Below are 16,693 nucleotides of genomic sequence, written 5' to 3'. Positions count from 1 at the left end.
AATATATGACAAAAACTGACAACTAGGCCAAACAACCCTGGTCTTTCTTGGATGAAGAAACTTAAAAAATATATTCTACCTGGACTTCTCCATCACAGATTATACGAATTACACCACATCAATCTGCAAATGTATTGGTTAATTAATAATGAAGTCTAATTTATTTGAATTACAATTCTGTTTACCTAATGACATACATCGATCAGGCATAACATTATGACCACTTTCCTAATATTGTGTTGGTCCCCCTTTTGCTGCCAAAACAGTCCTGACCCGTCGAGGCATGGAGTCTGACACCTTTCTATCAGAATCAGCATTAACTTATTCAGCAATTTGAGCTACAGTAGCTCGTCTGTTGGATCAGACCACACGGACCAGCCTTCGCTCCCCATGTGCATCAATGAGCCTTGGCCGCCCACGACCGTCGCCAGTTTACCACCGATCCTTCTTTGGACCACTTTTGAAAGATACTGACCACTGCAGACCAGGAACACCCCACAAGAGCTGCATTTTTGGAGCTCTGACCCAGTCGTCTAGCCATCACAATTTGGCCCTTGTCAAACTCGCTCAAATCCTCACACTTGCCCATTGTTCCTGCTTCTTACACATCAACTTTGAGGATAAAATGTTCACTTGCTGCCTAATATATCCCACCCACTAACAAGTGCCGTGATGAGAAGATAATCAGTGTTATTCACTTCATAATGTTATGCCTTGTCGGTGTAATTTATGCAGTTGAAGTTTTTCCTCGGGTTACTCTGTGTTGAAAGATTTGCTTGTTGTTTTGTGGTATAGGGATTTCCGACAAATACTGTGGTTTCATCCCAGCCCAGGGATTAAGTAATGCTCTGCATTGGATTGGTGGTCTGTCTAGAGTGTTTGTGCCTCACATTTCAGGTATCTGACCCACCATGACAAAAAATAAAGGTAATTAGTGAACATTAATTAATGCATTAATTAATTGGAAAAGTGCAGATGGAATGAAGGACTTATTACCGAGCATCAAGCTGGAAAGCTTGAACATGGGGCTGTTACTCAACACAAAGAAGACAAAGATATTGACTACTGCCAGATATGACCGGGACACATTTGAGATGGATGGCGATGAACTGGAAGTTATAAAGGACTTCAACCTACTCGGAGCATTGATCACTTAAGATGCGGAAACGACACCGGAAATCAGACAGAGAATAGGTATGGGGAAATCAACAATGAAGTCACTGGACAAGGTCTTCAAATCGAGGAACATTTCACAATTGACGAAAATACGCCTCGTACATAGTTTGGTCTTCTCTGTGATAACATAAGGATGTGAAACCTGGACGACAAACAAGTCATCCATCAAGTCGCCATGGAGCGAGATCGAGCCGAAGGCCAATAAAACAAAACTAAAATTTGTATTTGTTTTCTTTGTTTCTTTTGCTGCTCCTATTAGATGGGACAGCAACCTGGTGTGCTCCTACTAGATGGGATGGGAACCTGCCATGCCCCTATTAGATGGGACGGGAATCTGGCATGTTGCAACAAAAATGTCCAGAACTTATAATGTCCAGGTCGTCTTCGAAGACTGGATTAAAAATAAAGAACTCCTCCAGGCCACCCAAGAAGGATGGGTCCCTGCTGAGTCTGGTTCCTCTCAAGGTTTCTTCCTGTAATTTTTAAGGGAGTTTTTCCTTGCCACTGTCACCCCCGGCTTGCTCAGCAGGGGTAAAGTTGATGTGAGACAATGTTCATAGTAAGAAGCGTTATATAAATGAGTCTGACTTAACTTGACTGATACACATAACTTGTGTATAATCTACCTCACCATTATTTATTTACTCAGTACCATGTACTAACCAACACTTGTCTCTAGTCTTGTTTTCCTTTATTTATTTTAAGCATTCTCATATTATTGTAATGTTGTCTACCTGCACTGTACTGTACTGTCTTGCACTTTTTGTTCTATGTTGCACCTTGGACCTGGAGGAACGTTTATATATATATACAGTGTATCACAAAAGTGAGTACACCCCTCACATTTCTGCAGATATTTAAGTATATCTTTTCATGGGACAACACTGACAAAATGACACTTTGACACAATGAAAAGTAGTCTGTGTGCAGCTTATATAACAGTGTAAATTTATTCTTCCCTCAAAATAACTTAATATACAGCCATTAATGTCTAAATGGCTGGCAACATAAGTGAGTACACCCCACAGTGAACATGTCCAAATGTGAACATATCCAAAAGTGAACGTGACCACCATTATTATCCAGCACTGCCTTAACCCTCCTGGGCATGGAATTCACCAGAGCTGCACAGGTTGCTACTGGAATCCTCTTCCACTCCTCCATGATGACATCACGGAGCTGGTGGATGTTAGACACCTTGAACTCCCCCACCTTCCACTTGAGGATGCGCCACAGGTGCTCAATTGGGTTTAGTCCATCACCTTTACCTTCAGCTTCCTCAGCAAGGCAGTTGTCATCTTGGAGGTTGTGTTTGGGGTCGTTATCCTGTTGGAAAACTGCCATGAGGCCCAGTTTTCGAAGGGAGGGGATCATGCTCTGCTTCAGAATGTCACAGTACATGTTGGAATTCATGTTTCCCTCAATGAACTGCAGCTCCCCAGTGCCAGCAACACTCATGCAGCCCAAGACCATGATGCTACCACCACCATGCTTGACTGTAGGCAAGATACAGTTGTCTTGGTACTTCTCACCAGGGCGCCGCCACACATGCTGGACACCATCTGAGCCAAACAAGTTTATCTTGGTCTCGTCAGACCACAGGGCATTCCAGTAATCCATGTTCTTGGACTGCTTGTCTTCAGCAAACTGTTTGCGGGCTTTCTTGTGCGTCAGCTTCCTTCTGGGATGACGACCATGCAGACCGAGTTGATGCAGTGTGCGGCGTATGGTCTGAGCACTGACAGGCTGACCTCCCACGTCTTCAACCTCTGCAGCAATGCTGGCAGCACTCATGTGTCTATTTTTTAAAGCCAACCTCTGGATATGACGCCGAACACGTGGACTCAACTTCTTTGGTCGACCCTGGTGAAGCCTGTTCCGAGTGGAACCTGTCCTGGAAAACCGCTGTATGACCTTGGCCACCATGCTGTAGCTCAGTTTCAGGGTGTTAGCAATCTTCTTATAGCCCAGGCCATCTTTGTGGAGAGCAACAATTCTATTTCTCACATCCTCAGAGAGTTCTTTGCCATGAGGTGCCATGTTGAATATCCAGTGGCCAGTATGAGAGAATTGTACCCAAAACACCAAATTTAACAGCCCTGCTCCCCATTTACACCTGGGACCTTGACACATGACACCAGGGAGGGACAACGACACATTTGGGCACAATTTGGACATGTTCACTGTGGGGTGTACTCACTTATGTTGCCAGCTATTTAGACATTAATGGCTGTGTGTTGAGTTATTTTCAGAAGACAGTAAATCTACACTGCTATACAAGCTGTACACTGACTACTCTAAATCATATCCAAGTTTCATGTCTATAGTGTTGTCCCATGAAAAGGTATAATGAAATATTTGCAGAAATGTGAGGGGTGTACTCACTTTTGTGATACACTGTATATACATATATACATATATACATATATTCCATACACAAGGAAATGTATGGAAACCACTGATGTGGTCATCACTACCATCTGTGATACCAAAAACAGAGCTCACACTACTTCAAAAGTAACAGGGATCAACTGGAACTTCTGAGTATGCCAAAAGAGTGTAAACAAAGGTCAAGGTGTGTTGCAACCATGGTGAAAACTAAGGAGCTGTCACACAAGCTGAGAGAGAATATAATTTCATTGCATCAAAGTGGGTTTAGAAAGATTTCCAAGACCCATCCAAAAACACTATCCTCAAAGCTCATCAAAGCTTGGTTACGGTATTAGGCCTGAAATATCCTGTAGTGACCTTCTCAGTCTCCAAAATTAAATCCCACAGAAAATCTTTGGTGGGATTTAAAGAAAGCAAATGCAATACAGATGCCTTTAAACCTCACAGAGCTAGAGAGTTTTGCACAGAAAGAATGAGGAAAGATTTCACTAGAGGTAAAGCTTGGTAGCACTCATCAAATCGCTTATTACAAGTTATGACGGCAATAGTACTGAGGCTAAAGGTTAAATAAAAGTCCACATGGACACTCGTCAAGACAGCTTGATGTTTTTCATTTGACTGAAAAAAATGTCAACTTATAAAAATTGTATGTACACCGATAAGGCATAACATTAAAACCACCTCCTTGTTTCTACACTCACTGTCCATTTTATCAGCTCCACTTACCATACAGGAGCACTTTGTAGTTCTACAATTACTGACTGTAGTCCATCTGTTTCTCTGCATGCTTTGTTAGCCCCCTTTCATGCTGTTCTTCAATGGTCAGGACTCTCCCAGGACCACTACAGAGCAGGTATTATTTGGGTGGTGGGTCATTCTCAGCACTGCAGTGACACTGACATGGTGGTGGTGTGTTAGTGTGTGTTGTGCTGGTATGAGCGGATCAGACACAGCAGCGCTGATAGAGTTTTTAAACACCTCACTGTCACAGCTGGACTGAGAATAGTCCACCAACCAAAAATATATCCAGCCAACAGCGCCCAGTGGGCAGCATCCTATGACCACTGATGAAGGTCTAGAAGACGACCAACTCAAACAGCAGCAACAGATGAACGATCGTCGCTGACTTTACATCTACAAGGTGAACCAACTAGGTAGGAGTGTCTAATGAGTGAACAGTAAGTGGACACAGTATTTAAAAACTCCAGCAGAGCTGCTGTGTCTGATCCGCTCATACCAGCACAACACACACTAACACACCACCACCATGTCAGTGTCACTGCAGTGCTGAGAATGATCCACCACCTAACCATCCTGACCACTGAAGAACCGGGTGAAAGCAGGCTAAAAAGGTAAGTAGAGAAATAGATGGACTACAGTCACTATTTGTAGTGCTACAAAGTGCTTCTACAACCCCTGGCAAAAATTATGGAATCACCACTCTTGGAAGATGTTCTGTCAATTGTTTAATTTTGTAGAAAAAAAATAAAATCACAGACATGCCACAAAACTATCATTTTTCAAAATGTCAACCTTCTGGCATTAAGAAACAATAAAAAAAAGAAACAAATATAATAGTTGTGGTCAGTCACAATTGCTTTTTTTAGATCAAGTAGAGGAAAAAAATATGGAATCACTCAAATCTGAGGAAAAAAATTATGGAATCACTCTGTAATTTGCAGTTTAAAAACAAAACATCTGCAGCAGATTAGATTTGCTAATTATTCTTCAGTTTAAAAAGAGTGCTTACACCTCGGAGAGCTGTTGCACAAAGCAGATTGTCATGAATCATGGTTCCAACACAAGATATGTCAGTTGAAACAAATGAGAGGATTATAAAACTCCTTCAAGAAGATAAATCATTGTGGAATGTCGCAAAAGATGTTGGTTGTTCCCAGTAAGCTGTGTTTAAAATCTGGACCAAGTACAAACAAAATGGGAAGGTTGTAAAAGGGAAGCATACTGGTAGACCAAGTAAGACATCAAAGCATCAAGATAGAAAACAAAGCAATATGTCTTGAAAACAGAAAATGCACAACAAAACAAATGAGAAACAAGTGGCCGGAAAGTGGAGTCAATGTCTGTGACTGAACTGTAAGAAATAACCTAAAAGAAATGGGATTTACATACAGAAAAGCCAAACAAAAGCCACCATTAACACCTAAAAAGAAAAGAACAAGGTTAAAGTAGGCTAAAGAAAAGCAATCGTGGACTGTGGGTGACTGGATAAAAGTGATCTTCAGTGATGAATCGCGAATCTGCATTGGGCAAGGTGATGATGCTGGAACTTTTGTTTGGTGTCTGTCCAATGAAATTTATGAAGATAACTGCCTAAAGAAAACATGTTAATTTCCACAGTTGTTGATGATATGGGCCTGCATGTCGGGTAAAGGCACAGGGGAGATGGTCTTCAATAAAGTCCACATTGAAATTTTGGACGCTTTTCTTATTCCATCAGTTGAAAGGATGTTTGGTGATGATGACTTCATTTTTCAAGATGATAATGCATCTTGCCATAGGGCAAAGGACGTGAAAACTTTCCTTCAAGAAAACATATAATGTCAATGGCATGGCCTGCAAATAGTCCGGATCTCAATCCATTTGAAAATCTCTGGTGGAAATTGAAGAAAATGGTCAATGACAAGGTTCCAACCTGCAAAGCTGATCTGGCAACAGCAAGAGACAGTTGAAGGCAGATTGATGAAGAATACTGTTTGTCATTAGTTAACTCCATGCCTCAGAGAGTTTAAACCATTATAAAAGTCAGAGGTGGTGCAACAAAGTAATAATGGTGCAGTGTTTTCTAATGATTCCATAATTTTTTCCTCAGATTTGAGTGATTCCATATTTTTTTCCTCTACTTGATCTAAAAAAAAGCAATTGTGACTGACCACAACTATTATATTTGTTTATTTTTTTATTGTTTCTTAATGCCAGAGGGTTGACAGTTTGAGAAATGATAGTTTTGTGGCATGTCTGTGATTTATTTTTTTTCTACAAAATTAAACATTTGAAAGAACATCTTCCAAGAGTGGTGATTCCATAATTTTTGCCAGGGGTTGTATATGGTGAGTGGAGCTGATAAATGGACAGTGAGTGTAGAAACAAAAAGGTGGTCATAATGTTATGCCTAATTGGTGTATTAATATTTTTTACTGAAACTTCTTGTATATTTTCATTCAATTCCATACACATCAACATAATGAATGTTAAGGTTGGGTATTTGAATATTTTCAAATTTAACAAGGAGAAAACATGGAATAGTAATGAGGAATGTAGCTACGAATGGCACATGGAGACATGTAATACTGTGCAAGGAGTAAAGGAAACAGAGGACTATAAGTAGTGCTGGTTATCAGTTAAGAGATGAGGTACAGGTGTTAGTATTCAGGCAATGTGGAGCGTTGTGATCACGTAGTTGTGGGATTAAGTTTACGCTGAGCATTCTGGGGCTTGTAGTTCGTTACAAAGGGCAAACAGCAGATGTGGTGAAGAGCATAGCAGGAATGGTTCAAAGCTAAAAATAAGCCCTTTATTACAGAAAGGCGAACAGAAGCCAGATTGAGACTTTATTGATTTAATCAAACAGCACATTAAAATCTTAATAAATGTTTTTTGAAGAATTACATAGCCATAACAAAGGATTCCAGGATTAGGAAATGTGTGATTGCTGATTAAAGTTCAAGCACGCTTTCCTGATTTCACAGCTCATTAGTCGCCATGTCATATTTTCAAGATGCTGTTTCTCAAGATGCATAAAATCTGTCATTAAAAATCAGGGTTATTTCCCCAAATATTGATTTCTGAACTCCTCCTAGGTTTTGTTATTAGGGTCGCGGAGGGGTGCTGGAGCCTAACCCAGCTTTTCAATGGGAGCAAGGCACACATTAACAGCCTGGACAGGGCGCCAGTCCATCGCAGGGCAGACACACACACACACACACACACACACACCAATTCACCTATAGGGCAATTCAGTGTCTCCAATTAACCTGACTGAATGTTTTTGGACAGAGGAAACCGAAGCTCCCAGAGGAAACCCACGCAGACACGGGGAGAACATTGTTGTTGATGTTATTTATTAATATTATTATTATTATTATGGTATCATTTGAGGTCTAAAAACGTTGCATCTCTTTATTCATTTATTCATTGTCTGTTTTACCACTGCTTTATACTATTTAGAGTCGTGGTGGGTCTGATTCACTGGGTGAAAGATAAGAAACAACCCAGACAAATCGCCAGTTCTTCACAGGGCACACACAGAGCAATTTTAGCAGCTCCAGCTGGCTTGCCTGAACGTCTTTGGACTTGTAAGAGGAAACCAGAGCACCTGCAGAAAACCCACATGGACACAAGGAGAACATGCAAGCTACACACAGAAAGGACCCTGGCTGAACGGATGTGAAATTAAACCCAGCCCACTCTTGCTGTCAGAACACAGAGCTACCCCCTGCGCAACCTATACATGTATGATTTTCACTTCTGTTGAGTCAATGTGTGAGTGCGTGATACCCTGGGACATTGGGATTTATTTATTTGGATTTTAACTCCATGTTTTACACTTTTGGTTACATTCGTGACAGGAATGGTAGTTATTCATTGCACAAGATTCATTAGTTCACAAGTTCAATGTCAAACACAGTCATGGATAATTTTGTATCTCCAATTCACCTCACTTGCGTGTCTTTGGACTGTGGGATGAAACAGGAGCTCCCAGAGGAAACCCACACAGACACGGGGAGAACATGCAAACTCCACTCCCAGGTGTTGTGCTGAATTCCCATTCCCTGGCAGAATCCGACTCCCTGCTTTTATAGCTAAAACAAATCTAGAAATGAGGGTACACTGTACTTCATAAAAAAAGGTGGCTATAATTAAACATGTTACTAACAACAATTGTAGTAATGATTAGTCAGAAGGAGGTTTTTGAGCCTGTCAAAATATGTGCCCCTCTCAATTCTAGGGTGCAACTAACTTATTAATTCATTCTGGTGGCTTATCTTCATTTGTGGATTACACTATAGCATATGTCTATAAATCTTACTCCCCCCATGATCTCAGCAATGCAGTCTGAATCACACATTTTTATAGCATGTCTTGGTATGTATTTTGTGTCCTAAAACGCATTTTGCCCTACGTTAAACAGGGGGGAGTATGATTTTGGTATAATAACACTGCTAAAATCATACTCCCTTTAAGTATGATTAAGTTAAAATCAATAACCCCCCCCTTTCCCGCGAAGAATTAATAGACATATGCTATAGTGTAATCCACAAATGAAGATAAGCCACCAGAATGAATTAATAAGGTAGTTGCACCCTAGAATTGAGAGGGGCACATATTTTGACAGGCTCAAAAGACTCCTGACTAATCATTACTACAATTGTTGTTAGTACCATGTTTAATTATAGCCACCTTTTTTATGAAGTTCAGTGTACCCTCATTTCTAGATTTGTCTTAGCTATATAAGCAGGGAGTCGGATTCTGCTGGGGAGTGGGAATTCGGCACAACACCAGAACGCACCACAATGGGAATCTGTCAGACCTAGCGCCCTTTCCAAGGTGTATCTCTGTATTGTACTTAGTGTTTCTGAGTGGCACCGGATTCACTGTGACACTAGCCAGGATGAAACCGTTAGCAAATGAAATAAAACACATTTTAAGGCATGTTTTTATTTATTTGTTTTTCGTTAATAAATAAGAGGTCAACTTTACCAACTCAAGTAAAAAAAAAACCTGTCCCAGCTCCCTGAAATTCCTGAATCTATGCACAAATCTACTTATTTTTCTTTTGGAAATTCATTTTAAGTTTAAGGGTTTATTTTTGGTAGCGTAAAGCAACAGAATGACTAAAAGAGTGGTGATAAAAATGTATGACTTTTATGACCAATTTATGGTTAAAAAAGGACGACAGTGACGCGGTGCTGCATACATTCAAACGTACTACGCTATTTTTTTCCTATTTGAGTGCAAACGGGTGCGCACAAACAGCTGCGGAGGAATGCCAGTGTACTGTTTAATACTAGCTGAAAAATGCATGAACGCATTAAAACCAGCATATATATAAATATTATAACTTACAGTTCTAGTTTAGCGCGTTGGAACCACTGAATCCTGTCTGGCAACCCTGTGCATCAACAAAGCCAGTAATTTAATTCTTTAGGACATAAGTTTATATAGTATATATATACATCCAGTTCTTCCACTTCCAGTTCTGGTTTAGCCAGATTTAAAGTACATTTTCTACGCGTTCGAGCCATTTAATCCAAACTGGCAATCCTGTGCATCAGCAAAGCCAATGATTTAAAATAAATAAATAAATAAAAATAAATAAATTATATATATCATCACATTTCTCAAAACTTCCAGTTTCAGTTTAGCCAGATTTACAGTACATCTTATACGTGTAGGAACCACTGAATCCAGTCTGGCAACTCTGTGCATCAGACATATACAAACTTATGTCCTAAAAAAAATTATTTATATATATATATATATCACATTTCTTAAAACTTCCAGTTGTAGTTTAGCCAGATTTACAGTACATCTTATACGTGTAGGAACCACTTAATCCTGTCTGGCAACCCTGTGCATCAGCAAAGCCAGCAATTTCTATTTTTTTCCCTAGAAAATAAGTTTACAATCATTTGCAACTTACCCAGCGTGTTTCCAATTAGCGAGAAGAAAAATACAGCGATGTATCCGGCTATTAGGACCCACTCGTACTGTTTCGGATGCAAGTATTCTTTCCATATGTACTTCAGAAGTTCGTGCTCGTCGAGCCGCGGCTGCGCTGAACTTGCGGTGGAATTCGAAGCGAAACAGTCGCCGCAGCTGTAACTGACGGTTATGCCCGACATGCTGCTGTCTGTGCTGTGTGCTGTTACAGCATGGTTTGGTGACTGAGTGACTAAGTGCCTGAGCGTATGAGGAGGACGAGTGCTAGAGAGGCAGGAGTTTTAATCAGCGACAGTGATGCTGACACAGAGACCAATGAGTGACCAAGGAGCGCAGTGAGAACAGCAACCGTGTATAAGCAACCTCCTTCATTTATCCTAATTCACCTCTTACTTATTGAGATATTGGGGCACCCAGCTATCACTGTCACTGTCTTATTATTTTCATCTTTTTATTATCTTATAAATACACTTTTGAGTGTTGAGTGTGTGCCACAAAGAAGCATGAGCCATGGGGTTTGATATACACCGATCAGCCATAACATTGAAACCACCGCCTTGTTTCTAAACTCACTGTCCATTTTATCAGCTCCACTTACCATATAGAAACACTTTGTAGTTCTACAATTACTGATTGTAGTCCATCTGCATACCTTTTTAACCTGCTTTCACCCTGTTCTTCAATGGTCAGGACCACCACAGAGTAGGTATTATTTAGGTGGTGGATGATTCTCAGCACTGCAGTGACACTGACATGGTGGTTGTGTGTCAGTGTGTGTTGTGCTGGTATGAGTGGATCAGACACAGCATCGCTGCTGGAGTTTTTAAATAACGTGTCCACTCACTGTCCACTGTATTAGACACTCCTACCTAGTTGGTCCACCTTGTATATGTAAAGTCAGAGACGATCGCTCATCTATTGCGGCGGTTTGAGTTGGTCATCTTCTAGACCGTCATCAGTGGTCACAGGATGCTGCCCACAGGGTGCTGATGGCTGGATATTTTTGGTTGGTGGACTATTCTCAGTCTAGCAGTGAAAGTGATGTGCTTAAAAACTCCAGCAGCACTGCTGTGTCTGATCCACTCATACCAGCACAACACACACTAACACACCACCACAATGTCAGTGTCACTGCAGTGCTGAGAATGACCCACCACCCAAATAATACCTGCTCTGTAGTGGTCTTGTGGGGGTTCCGGCCATTAAAGAACAGCATGAAAGGGGACTAACAGAGCATGCGGAGAAACAGATGGACTACAGTCAGTAATTGTAGAACTACAAAGTGCTCCTATATGGTAAGTGGAGCTAATAAAATGGACAGTGAGTATAGAAACAAGAAGGTGGTTTTAATGTTATGGCTGGTCGGTGTATGCTTGTTATTGTTATTTTTCTTTCAGCATTGTTTTTTTTTTAGATGCTTTGTTTTCTTAATACCCTCCAAAAAGAAGGCACAAGCTGGATAAGCTGGTTTAAATTCCGCAGTGGTGTGAGTGAATCCGTGACTGTGACTGTGTAATGCCCTGTAATGTATTGGCATCCTGGCCAGTGTGTATGTGTGCTTTGCGTTTTAGGCACTGGACTCACTGTTTCCCTGATCAGTAATAAAAATAATTATGTCCATATGTTGCATTCATACTCAGGGAGTACAACATGTAACATATCATATCTACACTTACATGTCTATAGTGCAATACAAAAAGTGCAATATGTAATATATTATTCATATTCATATCTTGCATGTATTATATTCATGGTGATATACATCACTTTTAAACAGAATCCTTTAAGTGTAAATAACTACACATTATGGGTGTGTTCGAAAACCTAGGCAGCTGCCTCAGTAGAGAGGATTCTAAAAAGTCAATGACTTAAAAGGCAGGTTTATTCGAACGTGCTACTTAGACAGCGATTCCATCAGGTTTCGCATTTAGCATTTAGCCATTCAAACCAATGGGATGGGGTGGCACAGCGTGCTAACATGTCAACTAACATCTCCATCTTCCGATGCTCACTCATTCTTGAGTCAAAATAACATTGACATTTTAAGATACCTAACTTGACAGCTTATTAAGGCATCTAGGATTTCGACCAGCCTCATTCTCGGGAGCGCGCATAGGATGACGTAAAATGCTGTCTATGTAGAGAGCTCACTAGGTTTTCGAACACACCCAATGTGTGCATTTCTTGCCAACAGCTTCTTTTTCACTTAGTTGTATGGTCAGTCAGTCAATATTTAAATAATTAACGGGTCAAACACACATACACACATCTACACACATACACACACCTAACTGCATGTCTTTGGACTGTGGGAGGAAACCGAAGCTCACGGAGAAAACCCACACAGACACAGGGAGAACATGAAAACTCATCACAGAATGCACCCAGACCACTCCACCTGATAATCGAACCCAGGACCTTCTTGCTGTGAGGTGACAGTACCCACAGTTCTGTTATGCCTGATCGGTGTAAATATACATATTCCTCTCACTAGCTTAATGCGTAATGTTAGGATCAGTCAGTGCTCCCATCAGTTACAGACATAGGCAGGAATGTTGTAGAATGACAGAAACCCCCCACTCCCATGTTTTGTCCAGGGTGTGTTACTATGACCCTGACCAGGATGAAATAAAAAAAATGATGTTCCTGTATCCTGCTTCCAATTTTCTAATTTTACCATTACTGAAAAGGGTTCAAAAATGTATTACAGGTAATATGATGCATGTTATCAAAGCTTATATTACAGTATATGTAAGAAATATTTCTATTATCCTTTGATTGGTCATTGTTTTATTATTGAATTGGCTGCTTTGTATTAAGTGTCAATTAAGCACATCTGGTCATCAGTTGGTCCATTTGTCTGCCTTTATCTGTTGGACATGACAGCCAGGCCACTATTGAGATGTGCGGTCAATCCCCTTGGAATGAATCATATAGATCTATTGAATTGACCTAGCCTGCAAAGCAATTTTCTTGGGAGACTTTATCTATATGTGCCCCTGTTTGATAGGTCTTGGGTTCAGTTATAATTACAGTGGTGCTTTACCTTTTGCCAATAGTGGAAATAATATAGTGTTTGTGAGCAAAGCTTAAAGTCTTAGAAAACTTTTGCATATTATAGCTTTGCTTTGCCACCTAATATACAGTATGTGTTGACTAAATGGCAAAAATGATTGGTGCCATTCAGTGGTGTATTTTACCAGTAACGGTGCTGGTAAAATTCCCTGCACAGAAACTGATATTAGGTCAGGGTCCAACTAGCTTATAATGTACCTTGGAAGGATGTAACCAAACAACCAACAGATAATATGAGTAAAGTGTATATTATAGGCTTGTACAAAACAAAAAAAACAGACAAAACATAACCAAAATCTTTTCTTCAAAATATAAATGCAACTTTACTCCTTAATAAGTGTCCATAGATGTGACAAAGTAAAATGGATCAGTCTCACCGATAAGTCCTTTGAATAGAGGAGTCTGAAACCCCCTTTTCACCAATGCGGAACGGTTCTGGTTCGCGAACTTGATTTTGAACCGGTTCCGCGCGTTTCTACCGAAAAAAAGAGGTTCCAGACAGCGAACTAGCGTTCTAATCTGGCACCACAGAATACTTCGGTTTTTCAGTAATCGGTGGGTGTGTCAAAGTGTAGATGTTTGGGTGCTTTGCTAAACCACTGTGCTGGTGTCTCGTATGGAGCTGGACGCTGCATTTTTATCTTTTAAAGTTCACCTGATTAAATTTTGAGCCAGTTTGCTGCTGATATTTTTAAAGCACCTTAAAAAAGATGAACTGTGTGGTATGACGTGGTAAAAGTGACCCGAACAGTACGAAAAACGTTTAACGTAAAAAATAAAGCGTAACGTGGCTTGTTGTACTAAAACAACGACCGATGAATTTTGGCAGTACAGAGCACTTATAATCAGTACATAGCACTTATAACCAGTACATAGCACTTATAACGGTGAGAAATGTTGTGTTTCTATGTCGTTCTTTTAGTACATTCAGCCACGTTACGCTTTATTTTTTACGTTACGCTTTTTCGAACGCTTTTCCCGAGAAGATTCAGAACCCCGAGCTGCATAAACACCATGTTTGTTCGTGTTGTGGAACTTTAGTGATGTTTTATCGCTCAAGCCGAGCGCTGAGCAAGTTGGCTATTTGCGCCGAGAGTCGCGGTGAGAGCGAAGCGCAAAACGCTTCTCACGTCAATGAACTAAAGAAAACAACAACTGCGACAAACACGTCTACGTCTTCTTATCACCAATAGCTGATCGATGCTTTTTACATGAAAACGAACATCTGTAACAACAGCACAAATGCTCACAAATAATCTACATGCTCCACCATGATATTGCTACTCTTAACTTTTGTTAAGCAACGCCCACTGTTGATGTTGATGTTAAGCCTGCGTAGGCTTGGTTCTCAAAAACTGGTGGAAACGCACGACGGTTCTCTACAGAACACCAAGGTTCTAAGAAACCTGAACAGAACCGGTTCAAGAACCATTGTTCTTTTGGTGGAAAAGCGCTAATAGAGACAAAGGTTGATGAGGATGGGCCTGCCGTGCTGGAGGAAGCCTTGGAATACAGTGATTTCCCTTTACAGTTCCATTGCAATCCTTCTCCTAAGTCCAGAAATAATCCATCCAGTATTTATATGCATGAGTATATGAACTCCAAAGTCATATATCCAAGAACAAAAAAGTCCTTCTATATCATAGAGACAAACATTCACACTTAGTATAAACATTTGTAAACTCATTCTTACAAACCTTCATACATTGCCCAATATTAACATATTTACACATTTTGCAACGTCTATTCTTATCAATATATACAGTGTATCACAAAAGTGAGTACACCCCTCACATTTCTGCAGATATTTAAGTATATCTTTTCATGGGACAACACTGACAAAATGACACTTTGACACAATGAAAAGTAGTCTGTGTGCAGCTTATATAACAGTGTAAATTTATTCTTCCCTCAAAATAACTCAATATACAGCCATTAATGTCTAAACCACCGGCAACAAAAGTGAGTACACCCCTAAGAGACTACACCCCTAAATGTCCAAATTGAGCACTGCTTGTCATTTTCCCTCCAAAATGTTATGTGACTCGTTAGTGTTACTAGGTCTCAGGTGTGCATAGGGAGCAGGTGTGTTCAATTTAGTAGTACAGCTCTCACACTCTGTCATAATGGTCACTGAAAGTTCCAACATGGCACCTCATGGCAAAAAACTCTCTGAGGATCTTAAAAGACGAATTGTTGCGCTACATGAAGATGGCCAAGGCTACAAGAAGATTGCCAACACCCTGAAACTGAGCTGCAGCACAGTGGCCAAGATCATCCAGCGTTTTCAAAGAGCAGGGTCCACTCAGAACAGACCTCGCGTTGGTCGTCCAAAGAAGCTGAGTGCACGTGCTCAGCGTCACATCCAACTGCTGTCTTTGAAAGATAGGCGCATGAGTGCTGTCAGCATTGCTGCAGAGATTGAAAAGGTGGGGGGTCAGCCTGTCAGGGCTCAGACCATACGCCGCACACTACATCAAATTGGTCTGCATGGCTGTCACCCCAGAAGGAAGCCTCTTCTGAAGTCTCTACACAAGAAAGCCCGCAAACAGTTTGCTGAAGACATGTCAACAAAGGACATGGATTACTGGAACCATGTCCTATGGTCTTATGAGACCAAGATTAATTTGTTTGGTTCAGATGGTCTCAAGCATGTGTGGCGGCAATCAGGTAAGGAGTACAAAATTAAGTGTGTCATGCCTACAGTCAAGCATGGTGGTGGGAATGCCATGGTCTGGGGCTGCATGAGTGCAGCAGGTGTTGGGGAGTTACATTTCATTGAGGGACACATGAACTCCAATATGTACTGTGAAATACTGAAGCAGAGCATGATCCCCTCCCTCCGGAAACTGGGTCGCAGGGCAGTGTTCCAGCATGATAATGACCCCAAACACACCTCTAAGATGACCACTGCTTTATTGAAGAGGCTGAGGGTAAAGGTGATGGACTGGCCAAGCATGTCTCCAGACCTAAACCCAATAGAACATCTTTGGGGCATCCTCAAGCGGAAGGTGGAGGAGCGCAAAGTCTCGAATATCCGCCAGCTCCGTGATGTCGTCATGGAGGAGTGGAAAAGCATTCCAGTGGCAACCTGTGAAGCTCTGGTAAACTCCATGCCCAGGAGAGTTAAGGCAGTTCTGGGAAATAATGGTGGCCACACGAAATATTGACACTTCAGGAACTTTCACTAAGGGGTGTACTCACTTTTGTTGCCAGTGGTTTAGACATTAATGGCTGTATATTGAGTTATTTTGAGGGAAGAATAAATTTACACTGTTATATAAGCTGCACACAGACTACTTTTAATTGTGTCAAAGTGTCATTTTGTCAGTGTTGTCCCATGAAAAGATATACTTAAATATCTGCAGAA

The 16,693-nt window shown here is 40.8% G+C and overlaps 1 protein-coding gene across 1 annotated transcript in view; it reads right to left on the bottom strand.

The window, feature by feature from the left end:
• The window catches only part of hcrtr2 (hypocretin (orexin) receptor 2), a 71,048-nt gene extending 60,618 nt beyond the window's left edge, over positions 1-10,430 (bottom strand). The window contains exon 1 of the mRNA XM_062994997.1: positions 10,229-10,430. Coding sequence (XP_062851067.1) covers positions 10,229-10,430 — 202 coding nt within the window. The remainder of the gene's footprint in view (positions 1-10,228) is intronic.
• Positions 10,431-16,693: the final 6,263 nt, after the last annotated feature.

Source organism: Trichomycterus rosablanca, chromosome 5 (assembly GCF_030014385.1).
Source record: "Trichomycterus rosablanca isolate fTriRos1 chromosome 5, fTriRos1.hap1, whole genome shotgun sequence".
NCBI classification, from domain to species: Eukaryota; Metazoa; Chordata; class Actinopteri; order Siluriformes; family Trichomycteridae; genus Trichomycterus; species Trichomycterus rosablanca.
This window is presented reverse-complemented; position numbering and strand designations above follow the sequence as displayed.